The 18,508-nt window shown below is 45.3% G+C and overlaps 1 protein-coding gene across 1 annotated transcript in view; it reads left to right on the forward strand.

The window, feature by feature from the left end:
• Positions 1-18,508, forward strand: part of LOC124005031 (homeobox protein cut-like 1) — a 131,629-nt gene that overhangs the window by 27,914 nt on the left and 85,207 nt on the right. Inside the window, exons 2-3 of the mRNA XM_046313879.1 lie at positions 8,384-8,494; positions 12,116-12,163. Coding sequence (XP_046169835.1) covers positions 8,384-8,494; positions 12,116-12,163 — 159 coding nt within the window. The remainder of the gene's footprint in view (positions 1-8,383; positions 8,495-12,115; positions 12,164-18,508) is intronic.

The raw sequence follows: 18,508 nt of genomic DNA on the forward strand, positions 1-18,508 counted from the left end.
TCGTTTCATTTTCTCAGTGTTTAAATGTATTTATTTTATTTGTAAATGAGGGTGATGTCATCACCTAGCATGTGATGTCATCACCTAGCCTAACGGCAACGCTCCGCTCCACAGTTAATTGTAAATGCCAACTGCTTGCCAAATAAATCTTTCAGAATGCCAGAATAGCACCTTCATTTTCTGGTTGGCTGGATACAAGTTTCACCATACAATTATTTCAGAACTACGGGAGTGCACGAGAATTATTAGTTCTACGGGAGTGCACGATAATTATTAGTTCTACGGGAGTGCACAATAATTATTAGTTCTACGGGAGTGCACGATAATTATTAGAACTACTGGAGTGCACGATAATTATTAGAACTACTGGAGTGCACGAGAATTATTAGAACTACGGGAGTGCACGAGAATTATTAGTTCTACGGGAGTGCACAATAATTATTAGTTCTACGGGAGTGCACAAGAATTATTAGAACTACTGGAGTGCACGATAATTATTAGAACTACTGGAGTGCACGAGAATTATTAGAACTACGGGAGTGCACGAGAATTATTAGTTCTACGGGAGTGCACAATAATTATTAGTTCTACGGGAGTGCACAAGAATTATTAGAACTACTGGAGTGCACGAGAATTATTAGAACTACGGGAGTGCACGATAATTATTAGTTCTACGGGAGTGCATGAGAATTATTAGTTCTACGGGAGTGCACAATAATGATTAGTTCTACGGGAGTGCACGAGAATTATTAGAACTACGGGAGTGCACGAGAATTATTAGTTCTACGGGAGTGCACAATAATTATTAATTCTACGGGAGTGCATGAGAATTATTAGAACTACGGGAGTGCACGAGAATTATTAGAACTACGGGAGTGCACGAGAATTATTAGAACTACGGGAGTGCACGAGAATTATTAGAACTACGGGAGTGCACGAGAATTATTAGAACTACGGGAGTGCACGAGAATTATCAGTTCTACGGGAGTGCACGAGAATTATCAGTTCTACGGGAGTGCACGAGAATTATCAGTTCTACGGGAGTGCACGAGAATTATCAGTTCTACGGGAGTGCACGAGAATTATCAGTTCTACGGGAGTGCACGAGAATTATCAGTTCTACGGGAGTGCACGAGAATTCTCCCTCTCTCGCTCTCTCTCTCACTCTCACTCTCACTCGCACACTCACACTCACACTCACACTCACACTCACTCACACTCACACTCACTCTCTCACTCTCCCTCACACTCTCTCTCACTCTCCCTCTCTCTCTCTCTCTCTCTCTCTCTCTCTCAAGCCCTTTTCTACAACAGTAACCGCAGAGGTTTACCACTCACAACAAATGAAACCCGTGGCAGAGGCCAATCACCGTCGGTATATGTGATGATGATGTATGTGTAAAGTTGAAAGGTCGTCGGGTTTTCACATACAGCACCTTGAATGATATGAACGTTTGCTTCCATGTAAACAGACCGAGATGGTTTAACCTCCTAGCTCAGTGTGTAGGCTGGTGTTGTAGGGCCGCCGTGGCTCATCACCTGTCTCCTTGAGGGTATGACAAGCCATCCCACACTCAGTTCTCTGTGGTTACTAGTCTCTTATCTCCTGCTCTGTGGGGGTGTAACCTCGTCTGTGATCGTGTACCGTGTCATGGCAAAGAGCGTGTCGTCTCCGACTTGCTAAACCCCCATATCAGCCGTGGTTTAGTCTGATGCATTCAGAGCGGGTTGGAAGTGGAACAGAACGGGGAGGGGAGGGAGGGGAATGTTGAGAGGGTAGCAGATTGTAGATAAACCATCTGCCACATCCACTACGGTCTAACCACCGCATACAGGCATCTGAGAAGAAACGCTGTGGAGAGAAAGACAGGAGAGGAGACGGAGCCGTCAAAATATATACTTATTTAACGTTGTTGTTGTTGTTGTTGTTGTTGTTGTTGTTGTTGTTGCCTTATTTCTAAATGGATGAAATAGATTTAACTTCATGTAAAACCTGTCCAAATGCACTGACCCGTTTTCAAGCAGAATTACCCTAAAACATTTAGTACAAAGAACCTGGAAATCGAATAGCCCCGATCAACAGTTAGATGTGAGTTATGTCCACTCCTGGTAGCCTACACAGCTCTGCTGGTAAAAACACACATTTTCTACAGCGCATTTGGTAACAATGACCCAGCAAATTACGTTCTGTTTGTCTATTTTAATAGTGTGAAAGCCATTTAACAAACATCTGAATGCTGAAGGTGCCTGCAGACCAGTATCATGGATAGGGGCGGGCCTTCCTCTCGTCGGGGCGGGCCTTCCTCTCGTCGGGGCGGGCCTTCCTCTCGCCGGGGCGGGCCTTCCTCTCGTCGGGGCGGGCCTTCCTCTCGTCGGGGCCAGCAGCTGCGTCTCCTGTAGCTCACAGTTGTTTGACTTGTTGATGAATGTAATACGCAGAAACGTTTGATAGGCTGAAGGACGTATCAATTCAGTCAACAGATTAGAGGTATTATAGAAAACAATTATATGAGTAAAAAATCAAATCAATCAATCTAATTGTATTTGTCACGTGTCGAATACAACAGATGTAGACCTTTACAGAGAAATGCTGACTTACAAAACCCGTTAACCAACAGTGCAGTTTTAAGAAAATCCCCCCAAAAAATAAGAGATAAGAATAACGTAATTATAGAGCAGCAGTCGATAACACTAGTGGGGCTGTAAACGTTAGTGAACAGTGATTTGTTTTTAAAACAATTTTGAATAGGTTGCCGTGGCCTGAGTATATAGAACCTTCCACTACAACACACTGTGGCCTGAGTATATAGAACCTTCCACTACAACACACTGTGGCCTGAGTATATAGAACCTTCCACTACAACACACTGTGGCCTGAGTATATAGAACCTTCCACTACAACACACTGTGGCCTGAGTATATAGAACCTTCCACTACAACACACTGTGGCCTGAGTATATAGAACCTTCCACTACAACACACTGTGGCCTGAGTATATAGAACCTTCCACTACAACACACTGTGGCCTGAGTATATAGAACCTTCCACTACAACACACTGTGGCCTGAGTATATAGAACCTTCCACTAGTATATAGAACCTTCCACTACAACACACTAACACACAACACACTGTGGCCTGAGTATATAGAACCTTCCACTACAACACACTGTGGCCTGAGTATATAGAACCTTCCACTACAACACACTGTGGCCTGAGTATATAGAACCTTCCACTACAACACACTGTGGCCTGAGTATATAGAACCTTCCACTACAACACACTGTGGCCTGAGTATATAGAACCTTCCACTACAACACACTGTGGCCTGAGTATATAGAACCTTCCACTACAACACACTGTGGCCTGAGTATATAGAACCTTCCACTACAACACACTGTGGCCTGAGTATATAGAACCTTCCACTACAACACACTGTGGCCTGAGTATATAGAACCTTCCACTACAACACACTGTGGCCTGAGTATATAGAACCTTCCACTACAACACACTGTGGCCTGAGTATATAGAACCTTCCACTACAACACACTGTGGCCTGAGTATATAGAACCTTCCACTACAACACACTGTGGCCTGAGTATATAGAACCTTCCACTACAACACACTGTGGCCTGAGTATATAGAACCTTCCACTACAACACACTGTGGCCTGAGTATATAGAACCTTCCACTACAACACACTGTGGCCTGAGTATATAGAACCTTCCACTACAACACACTGTGGCCTGAGTATATAGAACCTTCCACTACAACACACTGTGGCCTGAGTATATAGAACCTTCCACTATAACACACCGTGGCCTGAGTATATAGAACCTTCCACTACAACACACTGTGGCCTGAGTATATAGAACCTTCCACTACAACACACTGTGGCCTGAGTATATAGAACCTTCCACTATAACACACAACACACTGTGGCCTGAGTATATAGAACCTTCCACTACAACACACTGTGGCCTGAGTATATAGAACCTTCCACTACAACACACTGTGGCCTGAGTATATAGAACCTTCCACTATAACACACCGTGGCCTGAGTATATAGAACCTTCCTTCCACTACAACACACTGTGGCCTGAGTATATAGAACCTTCCTTCCACTACAACACACTGTGGCCTGAGTATATAGAACCTTCCACTACAACACACTGTGGCCTGAGTATATAGAACCTTCCTTCCACTACAACACACTGTGGCCTGAGTATATAGAACCTTCCACTACAACACACTGTGGCCTGAGTATATAGAACCTTCCACTACAACACACTGTGGTCTGTGGCCTGAGTATATAGAACCTTCCACTACAACACACTGTGGCCTGAGTATATAGAACCTTCCTTCCACTACAACACACTGTGGCCTGAGTATATAGAACCTTCCACTACAACACACTGTGGCCTGAGTATATAGAACCTTCCACTACAACACACTGTGGTCTGAGTATATAGAACCTTCCACTACAACACACTGTGGCCTGAGTATATAGAACCTTCCTTCCACTACAACACACTGTGGCCTGAGTATATAGAACCTTCCACTACAACACACTGTGGCCTGACTTCCACTACAACCTTCCACACTGGGTCTGAGTATATAGAACCTTCCACTACAACACACTGTGGCCTGAGTATATAGAACCTTCCACTACAACACACTGTGGCCTGAGTATATAGAACCTTCCACTACAACACACTGTGGCCTGAGTATATAGAACCTTCCACTACAACACACTGTGGCCTGAGTATATAGAACCTTCCACTACAACACACTGTGGCCTGAGTATATAGAACCTTCCACTACAACACACTGTGGCCTGAGTATATAGAACCTTCCACTACAACACACTGTGGCCTGAGTATATAGAACCTTCCACTACAACACACCGTGGCCTGAGTATATAGAACCTTCCACTACAACACACCGTGGCCTGAGTATATAGAACCTTCCTTCCACTACAACACACTGTGGCCTGAGTATATAGAACCTTCCACTACAACACACTGTGGCCTGAGTATATAGAACCTTCCACTACAACACACTGTGGCCTGAGTATATAGAACCTTCCACTACAACACACTGTGGCCTGAGTATATAGAACCTTCCACTACAACACACTGTGGCCTGAGTATATAGAACCTTCCACTACAACACACTGTGGCCTGAGTATATAGAACCTTCCACTATAACACACCGTGGCCTGAGTATATAGAACCTTCCTTCCACTACAACACACTGTGGCCTGAGTATATAGAACCTTCCTTCCACTACAACACACTGTGGCCTGAGTATATAGAACCTTCCACTACAACACACTGTGGCCTGAGTATATAGAACCTTCCTTCCACTACAACACACTGTGGCCTGAGTATATAGAACCTTCCACTACAACACACTGTGGCCTGAGTATATAGAACCTTCCACTACAACACACTGTGGCCTGAGTATATAGAACCTTCCACTACAACACACTGTGGCCTGAGTATATAGAACCTATATAGAACCTTCCCTTCCACTACAACACACTGTGGTCTGAGTACTACAACACACTGTGGCCTGAGTATATAGAACCTTCCTTCCACTACAACACACTGTGGCCTGAGTTCCACTACAACACACTGAGTATATAGAACCTTCCACTACAACACACTGTGGCCTGAGTATATAGAACCTTCCACAACACACTGTGGCCTGAGTATATAGAACCTTCCACTACAACGTATGAGTATATAGAACTTTCCACTACAACACACTGTGGCCTGAGTATATAGAACCTTCCACTACAACACACCGTGGCCTGAGTATATAGAACCTTCCACTACAACACACTGTGGCCTGAGTATATAGAACCTTCCACTACAACACACTGTGGCCTGAGTATATAGAACCTTCCACTACAACACACTGTGGCCTGACACACACTGTGGCCTGAGTATATAGAACCTTCCACTACAACACACTGTGGCCTGAGTATATAGAACCTTCCACTACAACACACTGTGGCCTGAGTATATAGAACCTTCCACTACAACACACTGTGGCCTGAGTAGATATGTCCCTTGCTTGGGAGTGATGGTTTACGGCCTCTTTTAAAGATCCTCAGTGGTCTTGTTGCTCTTCATCCAACCCTTCTAAAAAGGCCTTCCGTTCTCTCACCCTTCTTCTATTGGCCAGTATATAGAACCTTCCACAACACACTGTGGCCTGAGTATATAGAACCTTCCACTACAACACACTGTGGCTAATATTATTCTGTTCTAGCCCTGTGTTTTATTATTCAGTGTTGTGAATACATTATCTCGATGTGGATTGCATTATGCTCGTGATTTCAATAGACCTTGTCATGGCAGGGAGCATGTCGCCCCCCCCCACCCCCACCCCCCTCCCCATATTAGCCGTGGTTTAGTCAGACGGTGTGCTTGGGTGAATACCCCTCTAGTGTAGTCTATATCTGTCTCTCCCTCTCTAGTGTAGTCTATATCTGTCCCTCCCTCTCTAGTGTAGTCTATATCTGTCCCTCCCTCTCTAGTGTAGTCTATATCTGTCCCTCCCTCTAGTGTAGTCTATATCTGTCCCTCCCTCTCTAGTCTATATCTGTCTCTCCCTCTCTAGTGTAGTCTATATCTGTCCCTCCCCCTCCCTCTCTAGTGTAGTCTATATCTGTCCCTCCCCCTCCCTCTCTAGTGTAGTCTATCTGTCCCTCCCTCTCTAGCGTAGTCTATATCTGTCCCTCCCTCTCTAGTGTAGTCTATATCTGTCCCTCCCTCTCTAGTGTAATCTATATCTGTCCCTCCCTCTCTAGTCTCTATCTGTCCCTCCCTCTCTAGTGTAGTCTATATCTGTCCCTCCCTCTCTAGTGTAGTCTATATCTGTCCCTCCCTCTCTAGAGTAGTCTATATCTGTCCCTCCCTCTCTAGTGTAGTCTATATCTGTCCCTCCCTCTCTAGAGTAGTCTATATCTGTCCCTCCCTCTCTAGTGTAGTCTATATCTGTCCCTCCCTCTCTAGTGTAGTCTATATCTGTCCCTCCCTCTCTAGTGTAGTCTATATCTGTCCCTCCCTCTCTAGTCTATATCTGTCCCTCCCTCTCTAGTGTAGTCTATATCTGTCCCTCCCTCTCTAGTGTAGTCTATATCTGTCCTCCCTCTCTAGTGTAGTCTATATCTGTCCCTCCCCCTCCCTCTCTAGTGTAGTCTATATCTGTCCCTCCCTCTCTAGTGTAGTCTATATCTGTCCCTCCCTCTCTAGTGTAGTCTATATCTGTCCCTCCCACTCTAGTGTAGTCTATATCTGTCCCTCCCACTCTAGTGTAGTCTATATCTGTCCCTCCCACTCTAGTGTAGTCTATATCTGTCCCTCCCTCTCTAGTGTAGTCTATATCTGTCCCTCCCACTCTAGTGTAGTCTATATCTGTCCCTCCCTCTCTAGTGTAGTCTATATCTGTCCCTCCCTCTCTAGTGTAGTCTATATCTGTCCCTCCCACTCTAGTGTAGTCTATATCTGTCCCTCCTCTCTAGTGTAGTCTATATCTGTCCCTCCCTCTCTGGCTTTACACCCACTGGGATCTGGTCTGGGATCAGTCTGGCTTTACACCCATTGGGTTCTGGTCTGGGATCAGTCTGGCTTTACACCCACTGGGTTCTGGTCTGGGATCAGGGTTGAGGAGAGGGGAGAGGGAGAGGGTTGATGAGAGGGAGAGGGTTGAGGAGAGGGGGAGACGGAAAGGGGTGAGGAGTAGAGGGGGAGAGGTGAGGAGTAGAGGGAGAGGGTTGAGGAGGAGAGGGAGAGGGTTGAGGAGGAGAGGGAGAGGGTTGAGGAGGAGAGAGGTGAGGAGAAGAGGGAGAGGGTTGAGGGGTGAGGAGGGGAGAGGGAGAGGGTTGAGGAGAGGGGGAGAGGGAGAGGGTTAAGGAGTAGAGGGAAAGGGGTGAGGGGTAGAGGGAGAGGAGTAGAGGGAGAGGGGTGAGGAGTAGAGGGAGAGGGGTGAGGAGGAGAGGGGGAGGGTTGAGGAGGAGAGGGGGAGGGTTGAGGAGGAGAGGGAGAGGGTTGAGGAGGAGGAGGAGGAGGAGAGGGAGAGGGTTGAGGAGGAGGAGGGGAAGAAGTGGAGAGAATTTGTTTAAAAAATATTTTTATTTAACTATGAAAGTCCATTAAGAGCAAATTCCTATTTACAATCACGGCCTACCCCCCTGGCCAAACCCGGACGACGCTGGGCCAATTATACGCCACCCTACGGGACTCCCAATCACGGCCGGTTGTGATACAGCCTGGAATCGAACCAGGGTGTCTGTAGTGACGCATCAAGCACTGAGATGCAGACCGCTGCGCCTTACAAAGCATCTCACAACACGTGTGTGTGTGTTTCAGAGAGAACTAGACGCCACTGCCGCACAGCTCGCCAACAGACAGGATGAGAGCGAACAGTCCAGGAAGAAACTCATCGACCAGAGCCGCGACTTCAAGAAGAGCACGCCAGAGGTGACACACACACACACACACACACACACACACACACACACACACACACACACACACACACACACACACACACACACACACACACACACACACACACACACACACACACACACACACACACACACACACAGGCATTGATACACAAACACACACATTTTAAATACTTTATTTGAATCCAGAAATCACATTAGTTTCGAAGGATTTAAACATTTGTCACAGATATCTGGACACTTATAGATATAGAACATACCTTCTCCATACAACTAGACTGACCATAACAGCTGAAACAGAGCAGTACCTTCTTCTCCATACAACTAGACTGACCATAACAGCTGAAACAGAGCAGTACCTTCTCCAAGCAGCTAGACTGACCATACCAGCTGAAACAGAACAGTACCTTCTCCATACAACTAGACTGACCATAACAGCTGAAACAGAGCAGTACCTTCTCCAAGCAGCTAGACTGACCATACCAGCTGAAACAGAGACAGTACCTTCTTCTCCATACAGCTAGACTGACCATACCAGCTGAAACAGAGCAGTACCTTCTCCTCCATACAGCTAGACTGACCATACCAGCTGAAACAGAGACAGTACCTTCTCCTCCATACAGCTAGACTGACCATACCAGCTGAAACAGAGACAGTACCTTCTCCTCCATACAGCTAGACTGACCATACCAGCTGAAACAGAGACAGTACCTTCTCCTCCATACAGCTAGACTGACCATACCAGCTGAAACAGAGCAGTACCTTCTCCTCCATACAGCTGAAACAGAGCAGTACCTTCTCCTCCATACAGCCAGACTGACCATAACAGCTGAAACAGTTACAGTACCTTCTCCTCCATACAGCTGAAACAGAGCAGTACCTTCTCCTCCATACAGCTGAAACAGAGACGGTACCTTCTCCATACAGCTAGACTGACCATAACAGCTGAAACAGTGACAGTACCTTCTCCTCCATACAGCCAGACCAGCTGAAACAGAGACAGTACCTTCTCCTCCATACAGCTAGACTGACCATACCAGCTGAAACAGAGACAGTACCTTCTCCTCCAGACAGCTAGACTGACCATACCAGCTGAAACAGAGCAGAACCTTCTCCTCCATACAGCCAGACTGTCCATACCAGCTGAAACAGAGCAGTACCTTCTCCTCCATACAGCCAGACTGACCATACCAGCTGAAACAGAGCAGTACCTTCTCCTCCAGACAGCTAGACTGACCATACCAGCTGAAACAGAGCAGTACCTTCTCCTCCAGAGGAGGACAGGAAAATATAGACATGCAAAGTTCCTGAAATTACTGCCCCCCCCATTCTGGATTGTAATGACCTGGTCTTTATCTGTTTTTAATGCGCTATGTGACATTCCTGCTGACTAGGATCATTCTGTCTGTCCCGTTTCTCCCCGGGGGGACGCCCCTTGGGTATCGTCGTGTGTTTCCAAGGCAACCCTAATTGTTCAAACACAGACTGGAGCATCGTTGTTGTTATGAGGAGCGTCGCCGTAATGGGAGTTTAACGAGTGGCCACGCGTTCTATGGAAACTAAACGAACGACGTGAAAAGGTGTGTTGCCTTATGTTCCTGAGAAGCCATTGAGCCCCTGGTTGATTCTCCCCTTTTTCGTCCACGGCTATAATTGAACACAGTTTTGCCGCTAGAAATGTGTTTTTAGCATCCGTTGAAGTAGCTCGTCGGTTTACGCGACGGTGGTTGCCGTGGTAACCAAACAGACAGACTCGCTAGTTTAGCTCACCAAAACATCAGTCTTTTTGCTTGCTATTGTGAAATTCTAATTCAACAATGCCAATAATGTTTTTAATTTGACTTTTGCTTTCAAAATGCAGCTCAAACATAGAACATGTAAGAATGAACTATAGACATGAATTCTACCATGTTGATGTAATGTGTTGATGTACCTACCGTGTCAAGCCAATCAGAAGCAAGTATTCTACAATGCCATGGTATAATCATTGATATGAGGTTAGCTCTGAATAACCAGCCGAGAGAGAGTCGAACCAGCCTAGAAGTCAGATGACAACAGACTAAATTAGACTCATCCACCTCAGACCGGGTTAGGTTTATTCAAGTCGGACCAGGTTAGGTTTATTCAAGTCAGACCAGGTTAGGTTTATTCAAGTCGGACCAGGTTAGGTTTATTCAAGTCAGACCAGGTTAGGTTTATTCAAGTCGGACCAGGTTAGGTTTATTCAAGTCAGACCAGGTTAGGTTTATTCAAGTCGGACCGGGTTAGGTTTATTCAAGTCGGACCGGGTTAGGTTTATTCAAGTCGGACCGGGTTAGGTTTATTCAAGTCGGACCGGGTTAGGTTTATTCAAGTCGGACCGGGTTAGGTTTATTCAAGTCGGCCCGGGTTAGGTTTATTCAAGTCAGACTACGGGCCCTGACCTAAGCCTTGGGAATACAGGCCCTGACCTAAGCCTTGGGAATACGGGCCCTGACCTAAGCTTTGGGAATACGGGCCCTGACCTAAGCCTTGGGAATACAGACCCTGACCTAAGCCTTGGGAATACAGACCCTGACCTAAGCGTTGGGAATACGGGCCCTGACCTTAAGCCTTGGGAATACAGGCCCTGTCCTAAGCCTTGGGAATACGGGCCCCGACCTAAGCCTTGGGAATACGGGCCCTGACCTAAGCATTGGGAATACGGGCCCTGACCTAAGCCTTGGGAATACGGGCCCTGACCTAAGCCTTGGGAATACGGGCCCTGACCTAAGCCTTGGGAATACGGGCCCTGACCTAAGCGTTGGGAATATAGACCCTGTGGCAGTAAAACAAGAGAAAGACAGTTCATTATAATGAAAGTCTACACACACACACACACACACACACACACACACACACACACACACACACACACACACACACACACACACACACACACACACACACACACACACACACACACACACACACACACACACACACACACACACACACACACACACACCACTATGTAGTTAGATTGATGCTGTGTTCCTGATCTAATGCGTGTCTATAAGTAGCCGGGAGCCCAGCAGGTAGATCCCTCTGTACAGGATGACCCGTTCTGTCTTACTGTGGTGAACGCTGCATCTCACCAGGGCTTTAGTCAAGCTAACTGACACATGTGTGGATGTGCTTGTTCCCGGAGGTCTATACTTGACTCGGTATCTAATTAGAAACCACTGATGCTAATGCTATAACAATAGGACTCTGTGGCTGAGGTTGGGTTTTAAACGGCCAGTGTTAGGTGAAACGGCCAGTGTTAGGTGAAACGGCCAGTGTTTGGTGAAACGGCCAGTGTTTGGTGAAACGGCCAGTGTTAGGTGAAACGGCCAGTGTTTGGTGAAACGGCCAGTGTTTGGTGAAACGGCCAGTGTTTGGTGAAACGGCCAGTGTTTGGTGAAATGGCCAGTGTTTGGTGAAACGGCCAGTGTTTGGTGAAACGGCCAGTGTTAGGTGAAACGGCCAGTGTTAGGTGGAACGGCCAGTGTTAGGTGAAACGGCGTAACACCTCTATAGATTGGTACAGTGTGTTTATCAGTGTGTTTATCAGTGTGTTTATCAGTGTACTCTGGAAACCTGCTAAACTGTTTCTTCTTCGTCTTTTCAGGATGTCAGAAAGCAAGTGGCTCCTCTGCTCAAGAGCTTCCAGGGAGAGGTAAGTGTGTGTGTTTGTGTGCTTGCGTGGTTTCCAGAACTGTGTGTGTGTGTGTGCATGTGTGTGTGTCCTCTTGTATTTCAGTACATAGATGTACTGTGTGAGTATCAGATGTATGAAGCCCAGGCAGTGAGAGAGGTTTTTTCTCCTGTTTTTGTGACCTCTCTCTCTCTCATGGTTCTCTCTCTATTTTAATATATATATATATTTTTACATTTAACCATTATTTATGTAGGCAAGTCAGTTAAAACCTCTTACGTCCACCCGACACGCAGGCGTCCCATCTAGACATCTGGAAATGCGCTACGCTAAATGCTAATAGTACTCGTTAAAACTCAAACGTTCATTAAAACACACATGCAGGGTACTGAATTAAAGCTACACTCGTTGTGAATCCAGCCAACAAGTCAGATTTTTAAAATGCTTTTCGGCGAAAGCATGAGAAGCTATTATCTGATAGCATGCAACACCCCAAAAGACTGGCAGGGGACGTAAACAAAATAATTAGCATAGTCGGCGCTACACAAAACGCAGAAATAAAATATAAAACATTCATTACCTTTGACAATCTTCTTTCTTGGCACTCCTAGATGTCCCATAAACATCATTTAGGGTCTTTTTTCCGATTAAATCGGTCCATATATAGCCTAGATATCGATCTAAGAATACTGTGTGAACAACGGGAAAAAACAGCGTTTTATAACGCAACGCCATTTTTTAAAATTAAAAAAGTCGACGATAAACTTTCACAAAACACTTCAAAATACTTTTGTAATTCAACTTTAGGTATTAGTAAACGTAAATAATCTATCAAATTGATCACGGGGCGATGTGTATTCAATAACTCCACGTCTTGAAATAATGTCTGGATATTTCAAGACCAAAACATCCTGTCGGAGACCGGAAGAAATGGGCTGTCTCTTGTTCGTTTGACCAAGAAACAAAGCCCAGGCAAATGACAAGACTGGTGACATCGTGTGGAAGCTGTAGGAATTGCAATCTCGGCTCCAGGTAATTTGGTTTCCATTCAACAATACATGCAAGTGGCGCATTGATATATTTTCCAATTTTCAGTGATCAGATTTTCCTGCGCTTTTCGATGAAACCCACGTTCTGTTATAGTCACAGCCGTGATTTAACCAGTTTTAGAAACGTCAGAGTGTTTTCTATCCACACATAATAATCATATGCATATACTATATTCCTGGCATGAGTAGCAAGACGCTGAAATGTTGCGCGATTTTTAACAGAATGTTTGAAAAAGTAGGGGGTAGGATCAACAGGTTAATAATGACGGCCTACCCCGGCCAAACCTGGACGACGCTGGGATAATTGTAGGTCGCAGTTGTAAATGAGAACTTGTTCTCAACTAGCCTACCTGGTTGAATAACGGTGAAAAAAAAAATATTTACAAAAATTACAAAAATTGTGCACCGCCCTATGGGACTCCCAATCACGGCCGACTGTGATACAGGGACTGTAGTGACACCTCTAGCACTGAGATGCAGTGCCTTAGACCGCTGAGCCACTCAGGAGCCCTCTTGTGCTCCTCTCTCCCTTATGCTGCTGTCTCTCTCTCTCTCTTTTTATTTTATTTTTATTTCACCTTTATTTAACCAGGTAGGCTAGTTGAGAACAAGTTCTCATTTGCAACTGCGACCTCTCTCTCTCTTCTCCCTTGCCTCTCTCTCTCTCTTTTGCTCCTCTCTCTCTCGTGCTCCTCTCTCTCTCCTGCTCCCCTTTCTGTCTCTCTCTCCTGCTCCCCTCTCTCCTGCTCCCCTCTCTCCTGCTCCCCTCTCTCCTGCTCCCCTCTCTCCTGCCCCCCTCTCTCTCTCCTGCTCCTCTCTCTCTCTCTCTCCTGCTCCTCTCTCTCTCTCTCTCCTGCTCCTCTCTCTCTCTCCTGCTCCTCTCTCTCTCCTGCTCCTCTCTCTCTTTCCTGCTCCTCTCTCTCTTTCCTGCTCCTCTCTCTTTCCTGCTCCTCTCTCTCTCCTGCTCCTCTCTCTCTCTCCTGCTCCTCTCTCTCTCTCCTGCTCCTCTCTCTCTCCTGCTCCTCTCTCTCTCTCCTGCTCCTCTCTCTCTCTCTCTCCTGCTCCTCTCTCTCTCTCTCCTGCTCCTCTCTCTCTCTCCTCTCTCTCTCCTGCTCCTCTCTCTCTCTCCTGCTCCTCTCTCTCTCTCTCCTGCTCCTCTCTCTCTCCTGCTCCTCTCTCTCTCCATCCTGCTCCTCTCTCTCTCTCTCCTCTCCTGCTCCTCTCTCTCTCTCCTGCTCCTCTCTCTCTCTCCTGCTCCTCTCTCTCTCTCCTGCTCCTCTCTCTCTCTCCTGTTCCTCTCTCTCTCCTGTTCCTCTCTCTCTCCTGTTCCTCTCTCTCTCCTGTTCCTCTCTCTCTCCTGTTCCTCTCTCTCTCCTGTTCCTCTCTCTCTCTCCTGCTCCTCTCTCTCTCTCTCCTGCTCCTCTCTCTCTCTCCTGCTCCTCTCTCTCTCTCCTGCTCCTCTCTCTCGCTCCTCTCTCTCCTGCTCCTCGCTCTCTCTCCTGCTCCTCTCTCTCTCTCCTGCTCCTCTCTCTCTCTCCTGCTCCTCTCTCTCTCGCCTGCTCCTCTCTCTCCTGCTCCTCTCTTTCTCGTGCTCCTCTCTCTCCTGCCCCTCTCTTCATTCTGTCCTTTAACCTCTGGCCATGTTTAAATTGAGAGACACAACCAAAACATCATCATCACAACCAAAACCCATCAGCCAATCACAGTCCACTAATCTTAATTCCTCTCATTCTGCATGGCTGCACGTCTCTAGGGGGATGTAGCTTTTCATAAAATCACTCGTTTGTTTCCAGCGTTGTTGTTGTTGTTGTTGACGTCTTAATGAATACCGATATCTCACTGCGTCTGCGCTATTAAAAAAGGAGTTGTCAACGTGTTCGAAGACTCCCCTGTGAGTCAGTTTCATCATGACGCTCATCTCCCTGCTGTTGTGGACTTGGACGGTTACTGGGGTGGAGTGGTACTACCCTATGATTTCACCTCCCTGAGACACACACACACACACACACACACACACACACACACACACACACACACACACACACACACACACACACACACACACACACACACACACACACACACACACACACACACACACACACACACACACACACACACACACACACACACACACGCGCACGCACACACACACATATCCAAAGTGACATGGTTGCCTTGCCGCAGGGCTGAGAATATTCTGGTGTAACATTGTGTTGTGGTTCTTCTTTCTCCCAGCAGTAGTCAGTTGTTATTTTAATGTGCTGTAATTTCAGGGGCTTCACACAGTCTTTGTTGATCCAGAGTCTATGACGAATATTAAGAGTTTTGATGTGGTGCAGAGAAAGTACATGTGTTGTTTGACTTACTGCACACACACACACAGACACACACACATACACACACACGCACTTGTGTACGCACGCACGCACACACACAGACACACACAGACACACAGACACACACACACACAGACATACACAGACACACACGTACTTGTGCACACACAGACTTGTATTGTGATTAACGTTGGGCCCTGTCAAATAAAGCAGCCACATATATCTAACAGTGTAATTAATGTGCTGTTGTAATTCCTAGTGTTTTACCCTGCCGGGACCTGTTATCCAGGGATCTAACAGTGTAATTAATGTGCTGTTGTAATTCCTAGTGTTTTACCCTGCCGGGACCTGTTACCTAGTGATCTAACAGTGTAATTAATGTGCTGTTGTAATTCCTAGTGTTTTACCCTGCCGGGACCTGTTATCCAGGGATCTAACAGTGTAATTAATGTGCTGTTGTAATTCCTAGTGTTTTACCCTGCCGGGACCTGTTATCCAGGGATCTAACAGTGTAATTAATGTGCTGTTGTAATTCCTAGTGTTTTACCCTGCCGGGATCTGTTATCCAGGGATCTAACAGTGTAATTAATGTGCTGTTGTAATTCCTAGTGTTTTACCCTGCCGGGACCTGTTATCCAGGGATCTAACAGTGTAATTAATGTGCTGTTGTAATTCCTAGTGTTTTACCCTGCCGGGACCTGTTATCCAGGGATCTAACAGTGTAATTAATGTGCTGTTGTAATTCCTAGTGTTTTACCCTGCCGGGACCTGTTATCCAGGGATCTAACAGTGTAATTAATGTGCTGTTGTAATTCCTAGTGTTTTACCCTGCCGGGACCTGTAGATAGTCATCTAGGGATGTCTGGACAGTAGATGTAGTGTAGATAATCATCTAGGGATGTCTGTACAGTAGGTGTAGTGTTTTATAGTCATCTAGGGATGTCTGGACAGTAGATGTAGTGTTTTATAGTCATCTAGGGATGTCTGTACAGTAGATGTAGTGTTTTATAGTCATCTAGGGATGTCTGTACAGTAGATGTAGTGTTTTATAGTCATCTAGGGATGTCTGTACAGTAGATGTAGTGTTTTATAGTCATCTAGGGATGTCTGTACAGTAGATGTAGTGTTTTATAGTCATCTAGGGATGTCTGTACAGTAGATGTAGTGTAGACAATCATCTAGGGATGTCTGTACAGTAGATGTAGTGTAGATAATCATCTAGGGATGTCTGTACAGTAGATGTAGTGTTTTATAATCATCTAGGGATGTCTGGACAGTAGATGTAGTGTTTTATAGTCATCTAGGGATGTCTGTACAGTAGATGTAGTGTAGATAGTCATCTAGGGATGTCTGTACAGTAGATGTAGTGTTTTATAGTCATCTAGGGATGTCTGTACAGTAGATGTAGTGTTTTATAGTCATCTAGGGATGTCTGTACAGTAGATGTAGTGTAGATAATCATCTAGGGATGTCTGGACAGTAGATGTAGTGTTTTATAGTCATCTAGGGATGTCTGTACAGTAGATGTAGTGTTTTATAGTCATCTAGGGATGTCTGGACAGTAGATGTAGTGTTTTATAGTCATCTAGGGATGTCTGTACAGTAGATGTAGTGTAGATAATCATCTAGGGATGTCTGGACAGTAGATGTAGTGTAGATAATCATCTAGGGATGCCTGTACAGTAGATGTAGTGTTTTATAGTCATCTAGGGATGTCTGTACAGTAGATGTAGTGTTTTATAATCATCTAGGGATGTCTGTACAGTAGATGTAGTGTTTTATAGTCATCTAGGGATGTCTGTACAGTAGATGTAGTGTAGATAATCATCTAGGGATGTCTGTACAGTAGATGTAGTGTAGATAATCATCTAGGGATGTCTGTACAGTAGATGTAGTGTTTTATAGTCATCTAGGGATGTCTGGACAGTAGATGTAGTGTAGATAATCATCTAGGGATGTCTGTACAGTAGATGTAGTGTTTTATAGTCATCTAGGGATGTCTGGACAGTAGATGTAGTGTTTTATAGTCATCTAGGGATGTCTGTACAGTAGATGTAGTGTAGATAATCATCTAGGGATGTCTGTACAGTAGATGTAGTGTTTTATAGTCATCTAGGGATGTCTGGACAGTAGATGTAGTGTTTTATAGTCATCTAGGGATGTCTGTACAGTAGATGTAGTGTAGATAATCATCTAGGGATGTCTGTACAGTAGATGTAGTGTAGATAATCATCTAGGGATGTCTGTACAGTAGATGTAGTGTTTTATAATCATCTAGGGATGTCTGTACAGTAGATGTAGTGTAGATAATCATCTAGGGATGTCTGGACAGTAGATGTAGTGTAGATAATCATCTAGGGATGTCTGGACAGTAGATGTAGTGTAGATAATCATCTAGGGATGTCTGTACAGTAGATGTAGTGTTTTATAATCATCTAGGGATGTCTGTACAGTAGATGTAGTGTTTTATAGTCATCTAGGGATGTCTGTACAGTAGATGTAGTGTTTTATAGTCATCTAGTAGATGATGTAATCTGGATGTCTGGAGTAGATGTAGTGTAGATAATCATCTAGGGATGTCTGTACAGTAGATGTAGTGTTTTATAGTCATCTAGGGATGTCTGGACAGTAGATGTAGTGTTTTATAGTCATCTAGGGATGTCTGGACAGTAGATGTAGTGTTTTATAGTCATCTAGGGATGTCTGGACAGTAGATGTAGTGTTTTATAGTCATCTAGGGATGTCTGGACAGTAGATGTAGTGTTTTATAGTCATCTAGGGATGTCTGGACAGTAGATGTAGTGTAGATAATCATCTAGGGATGTCTGGACAGTAGATGTAGTGTTTTATAGTCATCTAGGGATGTCTGGACAGTAGATGTAGTGTTTTATAGTCATCTAGGGATGTCTGGACAGTAGATGTAGTGTTTTATAGTCATCTAGGGATGTCTGGACAGTAGATGTAGTGTTTTATAGTCA

This window comes from Oncorhynchus gorbuscha, linkage group LG19, assembly GCF_021184085.1.
Source record: "Oncorhynchus gorbuscha isolate QuinsamMale2020 ecotype Even-year linkage group LG19, OgorEven_v1.0, whole genome shotgun sequence".
NCBI classification, from domain to species: Eukaryota; Metazoa; Chordata; class Actinopteri; order Salmoniformes; family Salmonidae; genus Oncorhynchus; species Oncorhynchus gorbuscha.